Source organism: Scardinius erythrophthalmus, assembly GCF_964197995.2.
Source record: "Scardinius erythrophthalmus genome assembly, chromosome: 14".
Lineage (NCBI taxonomy): Eukaryota > Metazoa > Chordata > Actinopteri > Cypriniformes > Leuciscidae > Scardinius > Scardinius erythrophthalmus.
Genome location: NC_138234.1, coordinates 31,094,430 through 31,102,892, shown reverse-complemented (window position 1 = coordinate 31,102,892; position 8,463 = coordinate 31,094,430). Strand labels below are relative to the sequence as shown.

General features: G+C 38.2%; 1 protein-coding gene across 1 annotated transcript; it reads right to left on the bottom strand.

Annotated features, from left to right (window-relative positions):
• Positions 1-244: 244 nt before the first annotated feature.
• Positions 245-7,281, bottom strand: LOC308702215 (tripartite motif-containing protein 16-like; the record flags this gene model as incomplete). The annotated part of the gene is made up of 6 exons (XM_081384880.1): positions 6,688-7,281; positions 4,190-4,285; positions 3,857-4,090; positions 2,877-3,036; positions 1,019-1,066; positions 245-789 (listed from the first exon to the last, which is right to left on the bottom strand). The coding sequence occupies exons 1-6, from the start codon at positions 7,258-7,260 to the stop codon at positions 245-247; spliced, it is 1,656 nt and encodes a 551-aa protein (XP_081241006.1). The 5' UTR covers positions 7,261-7,281.
• Positions 7,282-8,463: the final 1,182 nt, after the last annotated feature.

The following is an 8,463-nucleotide window of genomic DNA, read 5'->3' as shown; positions in this document are numbered from 1 at the left end:
AAATGGCAAGAGAAATAAAATTTGTGGTATAGATACGCACTTTCATGAGATTGTGTAGTATAACCCTTATGTGTCGGCAAAAGAGAGAAAAGGTCTTAGTCGTGCAATGTTTCTCAGATAGTAAAATGCAATTTTAGAGATGTGTTTTATCTGTGCCTCAAATGTTAACTGCAATAATAATTTAATAAAGATAAAATAAGAAACTCTACAACATCTCAGTATTACTGATTTATCAATCAGCAGCTCAAAGTGTAATGGGTGAAATCTCCCTATGAATCAACAGTTTTATTGATGATCCAGAATAAACATTAAACCCAGGATAGAGCGGCTGAGTGAATGTGGTCTGGACTGTGTGGATGAGGCTCATTGTGTCAGAGACGCTGTAGAAGGAGAGAGTTCCTGCACTGTGATCCACAAACACTCCTATTCTATGGCTGATGGGCACTGCAGGGAGATCAGTCTGTATCTTATTGTGCCAGAATGAGTAAACAGAGCGAGAGCAGTACAAACTCCAGGATTTATCACTGTGTCCAAACCAACACTTAATACCTCCCTTAATGCTTTTATATGACACTGATATAGAGACACCAACATTCCCACTCCACTCAATCTCCCAGTAACAGCGTCCACACACACTCTCTCTACACAACACCTGATAAAAAAGATCAAATCTGTCTGGATGATCAGGATACGGCTGCAGTATGTCAGTGTTTTTAATCACTCTGTTCTTTTTAGACAGACTGAGGTTTTTATTCACTGTGTTCAGATCCAGAGAGACTTGATGGGAATCTGATGAAGAGAAAACACATCAGAATCAGGAATTATGAATCTGTCTGACCTTTGAATGTATCTGTAACTCCTCAATGTTCAGTGTGTTGGCAGTGAACAGCTGACCAGATATGCTTGTACAAATCATAATTTACATGATCAAATATAAAACTTGTAAATCATGCTTTCTTTCAGCTTCTACAGGAAGAACATGAACACGCTCAGTGTCTGCTATTTTTCTGTGACTTACATTGCTGGAAGTCTTTCCTGGTTTTGGGATTCATGGTGGTGAATGTGACTGTGGAAATAAACAGACATAAACAAGCAAGGAGATGATAAAAATAATCAGTTTCGAATATATTTCTAATATGATGTTCTACATGATATTAGATGATGTTGGACTCATTTCTGCGAGCAGATGAATCTCCAAGGGCCTAATTTATAAAACATTGATTGTAAAATATTGATATGCTTGTGTGATCGGAGGCTTGTGCAACCTAAGTCAATTTCCCCAACTACAGGTCTTCCAAACAACCCAAGGGGGTCACCCCATTACAATTGCCCATGATGATGATTGCCAAACCTCTGAACCATCAAGGGATTTTTGTGTCCATTCTGTAGGTGAAGTTGATGCTTATGATACCCTGGTAATCCAGAGTTCTCGCGAGAGCACAAGTTGAATTTGCTCAGCGAGTTACTCTGGGGTCGAGTAATGATGCTCATTAAATATGCCCCTCGATCTGAGCTGCACCAATCACATCGGGTTATCTGATATAGGGGGGCCAGAGGCGAGATGACAACACCGCTGTGACGTCGAAGTCATTAGTAAACATTGCAAGATGACTATGGATGAACACCATTTGTTTGAAACGGCTTTGGCCGCTACAATGAACGAGTTAGACTTGGCTTTTTATCTAAAAGAAGAACAGAAGATGCCGCTCGAATCGTTCCTTTGCAAGAAGGAAGTTTTTGCTGTTTTGCCGACCGGATACAGCAAGAGTCTAATCTACCAGTTAGCTCCGCTGGTAGCTAAGCGTGTGGGGTTTATTTTTGTGATTGGTCGTAGTGTTATCCAATTGCGTGCAGTGAGATTTTCAAATGCATGCTTGGTGCCGCCCCTCGAGCTGGCCGATTTTCATTAGTTGATGCCAGACCATTAATCTTTCAGATTTAGGTCTGGATTTCATACATGCCAACCCTCCCGATTTTTCCGGGAGACTCCCGAATTTCAAAGCCCCTCCCGAAAATCTCCCGGACCGACCTTTCTCCCGAATTTCTCCCGATTTCCACCCGGACAAAAATATTGCTTCACCATCCGTCACTGGGCGCCGTTTCAGTCCAAACGCTTGCGCTCCCATGGCGTCTGTCGTTGCTATGCAACCAAACTGCGCTCTCCATGATGACGACGAAGAAGTATCAGCAAAGGATTAATTGATTTCTAGCCCTCGCATTAGCTTTACTACTAGATATATTTCTGGAGATGAGAAGGAAAAACCCGCCTGGAAAAACTAGCGCACCACGTTGATTCCATTATGAGCGTGCTCAACTACGGTTGAAATAACACCCTAGAAGCAGACGTCTGAAATGAAAGGCAAGAACAGCTATTTATTTAGCTTTAGACTGTTACATGAAAATTTAAAAATGAAATGTCATAATTATAATGTTTTGAGAGTTTACTTAAGTAATTGTTGCATTAGGCTATGAATGAATAAATATTTATTGATAAGATCTAGCTATTTCATGTCTTTTCATTTACAGTAGCATGAACCACGAGTAGTCGAGTAACTCGAGTATAGTTTTGATAAGAAATCAACTAGCAAAAATCAGTAGTCGTGCACCCCCCCCCCCCCCCCCCCCCCGTCCTTTTGAATATCTCCCGAATTCTGAGGTCTCAAGGTTGGCAAGTATGCTGGATTTCCAGGCTATGCTTATGTTCACATTGTACTTGAATTTAAGGTGACCTGTGATTTATAAAGTGGGATGCATTTACGAAAATGTTTTGTTCATATGGATGTTTTATAAATTGTAGGAATATTTCTGGAATTTTTTAACGTTCACATTTAGGATCATTCTACGCACGTGTTTATAAACGAGGCCCAGGACTTTACCTCTGTCAGAGATCTTCTTGAGCTCCTCTTTGCAGAAATCCTCCAGTTTGACTTTCAGCTGACAGACAGATTCTGTCAAGCCATCAAAAGAGGAGAGAGAACTGAATGGATTGTCATTTACTTCTGTAGATTCAGGAGGTGCTGAGAGAGACTGGAAACTCTACAGAAAACAGAAATCAAAACTCATCAACTTCACACAATATCCTGCACTCCTATCAGATCTGTGAGGCTCTTGTTGACTTGCTTCATCCTCAGTAACCTCAATCCAGCACTTTCACACAATCAGATACATTATTTTAATATTCATTATGTGATATTAATGATACAAATTCTAGTCTTTACCACTTACAGTCTTTGTGAAAAAGAAGAATATTAGTATACTTTTAAAATATTCTTATTATACTTATTATGGAAATAATATATAAAATATTTATATATAAATGTTTTCGGACACTTAATAGCATGTGTCCCGAAGGCTAAGTGTGGTGTAGTGATGGCAATTTCAAAACACTGCTTCATGAATTATTAACTTGATTCTCTCGACCCGATAATACCCTATACAATTCTATAGAACGCGAGTCAATATATTGTGTTTTTTATTAATTTGGTGCTATTATGCACAGCTGAGTGAACAACACAGGTTTACTGTGTGTGTGTGACGCATAAGGTGGTTTTCTGCTGCTTACAAACAAACTCTTTTGAGGATACTTTAATATTTAAACCTACCTAAATATTTATTCCAGAAAAGAAGAGCTCAGAAAAATGTTTCTTAAGGGATTTTATGTCACTTTAAAAAAAAAGATGATCAGATGAGAGTCTGACTGGATGATTATATGATAACCACACTAGACTGAATCTGACTGAATTCCTGACTACTTTCAAGTCATCTGCTCATTCTGCTCTCATGAAATGTTTCTCTGTAATACAGTAGCAGGATCTTGCTAAAGTCCACTATGATCTTGTTCTTATGTCTCTGTTACCTGCAGGAAATGGATGTGATGCTGTGTGTGTGAAAGCTGCACCAGCTCAGCGTCTCTCCTCCTCAGATCATTGATCTCCTGCTCCAGTCGCTCCAGTCGTCCTTCAGCTCGACTCACTGCATCCTTTTCCTGATCTCTGATCCGCTGTGTCGCCTCAGACCGGCTTCTCTCAATGGAGCGGATGATCTCAGTGAAGATCCTCTCACTGTCCTCCACTGCTGTCTGTGCAGAGCGCTGTTAGGACACACATCACAATCACACAGTGAGTTCAGCAGGACTGAAGGAGGAGTCCTAACTGAGACTTCACAAACTTCTCTTCTTCTCCAGACTCACCTTATGAGACGCCACAGCCTCTCTCAGCTGCTGAAGATCTTTCTCTCTCTGCTGGATTCTCTGACGGAGCTTTATCTGAGTCTCCTTCAGCTGAGTCTAGAGGACAAACCAATAACAAGAAATGTCACATAAAACTAATATCACAAAACCATCATTTACAAGTTACATAAATCCAGAAATTGTGGAGTGGTTAAAGATCTAGCATGGTGAGATTATACTGAAGCTTCAAATCACAGATTTAATAGTTTCCTGAAAAGAGAATATGAATGATTATGAAGCCAAAGTGTCAGAATTTCATTTGTTTTATAGGAATATGTCTCCCCAAAATTTAACTTCTTTCATAATTTACTCACCCTTGTGTTGTTCTAAACCTGTATGATTTTCTGTCTATTGCGCAACACAGCAGAATTTATTTTAAAGGTGCATTGTGTGATTTTAGCGCCACCTAGTGGTGAGGTTATGAATTGCAACCAACAGAAGTTACGGTGGCTGACAGCAAAAGATGTCGTCTGAGACAGTAGAGAGTATCTAGTTAAGCAATGAGGTTTCTTTACAAAGATAAATTAAGAAATGGTGTTTACTTAATTCAGTAAAACGATATGTTATTGCGTTATAATGTTGTAATATTAAAACGATATTGTTATTACTTGTTCATCATCGTGTCAGTGTTTTATTTGCTGACTTTAGCTAGCTTCTTTGCATGAAGAACAACATAGTGACGAAACGCGCTCTGTAAAGCAGTTTGTCCGTTTAGGGCTACTGTAGAAACATGGTGGTTCAAAAAGGCTAGTTCAGTATAAGGGGACCCACGGTGTATGTAGATAGAAATGGCTCATTCTAAGGTAATAAAAACATAATGGTTCATTATGTAAGGTCTTTATACACCACTGAAAACATAGTTGTGTATATGATATTGCATTTCTGTCAACAGATCCTCCTAAATATTACACAATGCGCCTTTAAAGAATGTCTGTTTACAGAGGCCAAATAAAATAAGTGTACTTTAATGCAAAACAAAATATTATTAAATTAAAAACATACATATTATTAAAACATAGACCTACTTTTAAAAAAATACACCCAGACACACACAAATAAATAAACAAACAAACAAAAAATAAATAAATAAATAAATGTGTAAAGGGCTTGGAACTTATTGTAAACAACTTGCAACAGAACACGTCATATTATTTCACATTAGATTATTTTATTTATTTCTAAATAGCTCTTCAGTATATGCTATTCAGTATATTACCTGTCTACCAAGCTTTGACAATATATGGAATATTATATTAAGAGATTATCCAAATTAAAAAAAAAAAAAAAAAAAAAACAATAGGCCTATACCTTTAAAAGCACATATTTGTCTGTCACGGCATAAGTCAGAAGTCCACCGCGTGAGACTGCAAATGAAACTGTGCAGTTCGACTTACGTTCATCATTAGTTAAGACGCTAACATGCAATTACGCGCAAATTAACTTCTCTACGACTTCTTGTGAAATTGATTTCATTATAATTACTATTAGTGTTATCCACAATACAAAATCCTTATTTGTTTATTCAACTATGTGTCTGTATGATACGGGACAAATCGCGTATTGATTTGATACGGGACGCATCATTTTACCTTTAAATACAGGACGATTCCGTATTTTCCGGGACGGATGACAACCCTAATGCGCATGCTCTTCCAGGAGAAGTGCCCATACAAGGAATTCTGCCCTTTATGACGTCAAACAGGGCCATACTCGAAAAAAAAACATTCAGAAACTTATACGAATCCTGAATGAGTGTATTTGGCACAGAAATACTCCGTCATATGTCCAACTCGTTTTTTTTTTTTTTTTGGCCATGTTTAGCATGAGAATCCAACTCTTTAACAGTGTAAATATGTCAGAATGCATGAAATAGCATTAGACATCCCCTTTAAGAAACAATCATGAAAGTGGGCTCTCTGTAAGTACACTTAAGTGGTGTTTTATTTAATTGATATTATCTGCAAGTCCAGTTTTTAAAATATATACGTTTAAGATTTGAAGTATGCTACAAGTGCACATTCAATATAGTTAAGAACATTACATTTTTGAAAAAAAGTGGTTTAGATTACTACACAGAAAAAAAAGTAAGACAAACCAGTTTGGAACGGCATGCCGGTAAGTAAATGAAGACAACATTTTTATGTGAACAATCACTTTATATTTCACGTCATCATTTACTCACCTTCAATTTGTTTCAAACCTGTATGAATTTCTTCCTTCTGCTGAACACAAAATAAATTTTTTTTTGAATGTCAGTAACCAAGCAGTTGATATACCCCATTGACTTCCGTACTATGGAAGTCAATGGGGTACATCAACTCTCTGGTTACCGACATTCTTCAAAATATCTTCCTTTGTGTTCAGCAGAAGAAAGAAATTCATACAGGTCTGAAACAAGAGGGTGAATAAATGATGACAGAATTTTCATTTTAAAGTGAACTATTCCTTTAAGTTCATACCTGTTTCTCCGTCCTCTGAGCTGCAGCTGATACAGTTATGTGGTTTTGATGTTCATATTCCTGACACCGTACACAAATGCACTGTTGATCAGTGATACAGTACATTTCTAGCTCTTTATCATGTTTATGGCAGATCATGTCCTTCAGTCGTCCAGTGGCATCAATCACTTTGTGTGGCTTTCGTGAGTGATATTCCTCATGAGGGTCAAAATGGGTTTGACAGTAAGATTCCTGACACACCAGACAGGACTTGACGGCTTTGTATTTTCTTCCAGTACAGACGTCACACTCCACGTCTCCGGCTCCAGCGTAACAGTCAGCAGGAAGTTTAGTCTTCTTCAGTTTCTCCACCAGTTCAGCCAGAATGGTGTTTTTACCTAAAGCAGGTCTTGGACTGAAGGTCTGTCTGCACTGAGGGCAGCTGTAAACTCTCTTCTCATCCTCCTGATCCCAGTGGCCTGTAATACAGATCTTACAGTAACTGTGTCCACAGTTGATGGTCACTGGATCCTTCAGAAGATCCAGACACACTGGACACATGAACTCATCCTGAGAAAATCTGGCCTCAGCCATTTTACAGCATGAATACAAGGAGACACAAACACACAACAGCTCAACAAAAGTTACCCTGAACTGAGTTTAAATAGTTTCCTGCTTCTGTGTTTGAGTGACGTGTGTCTGTAAAGCAGCTTCCTCATTCCTGGTCAAGGAGAGTCACTTTCCTAGGCTGCATTTGAGTGCACTTTTTTATCTTGAATGCACATCATTGTAGCTACGCTGGTTCCGGGAATGTTTTCCATTAATGTCTTCCATAGGTCTTAACTCTAATTTATGATAATATAAGCTTTATATTTTAATCACTGATTAGGATATATGCAGATCAAAAAATGTTGAACACTTTTGGCAGAGGTTACATTATTCAAACTGAGGGTGGCACTCTAATTGTTGATTGACAGGCTTTAAGTACACATGAAACATGCATAGAACGCTATCTTAGAATTGCCTTAATGTAGAATTTATTGCCTCTGGATGTTGTTTTAGAACGTAACAAGTTGTGGAGTAATTCCGGCGAGGAAAAGAAAGGCATGTCTATTCTCAGAACAAACATAAAACAAAACCAACGTCTAGGTTTACTTGACTGTTACTCTGTTTCCTGAAAAGCGGGAACGAGATGCTGTGTTTCATAAACTCTAATGAGAACATTCTTGTTGGACCGGTTGTGAAGCATGTGTGGCAAACACGCCATGAATTTGGCTTAAATAACCTCTGATGATGACGTCATCGGAATGTGCGCTCATGTGGTTATAACTTTGTCTGAAGAGACGTCTAGTCATGTCATAGTGCAAAAATGAGGCGCAGCATCTCATTACTGCTTTTTCAGGGAACATGGTTACAGTCAAGTAGCCCGAGGTGTTCAGAAGCTACACACAATGCTGTTTCATAAACTTTAGAGGGTTAGTTCACCCAAAAATTTTAATTCTGTCAGTAATTACTCACCCTCATGTTGTTTCAACCCCGTAAGACTTTTGTTCATCTTTGGAACACAAATGAAGATATTTTTTATTAAATCTGAGAACTGGATCACTCCTTCATAGGCTCCAAGGTAATTTCATCTGCCAGCCCAGAAAAGTTAGTAAAGACATCGTTAAAATAGTCAAGTAACTACAGTGCCTCAACCTTAAGTTTATCAAGTGACGAGAATTTTTTTTGAGTGCAATTTTTTTTTTTTTTAAATAACTTTATTCAACTATTAATTTTCTTTTGTGTGGGCCTCTG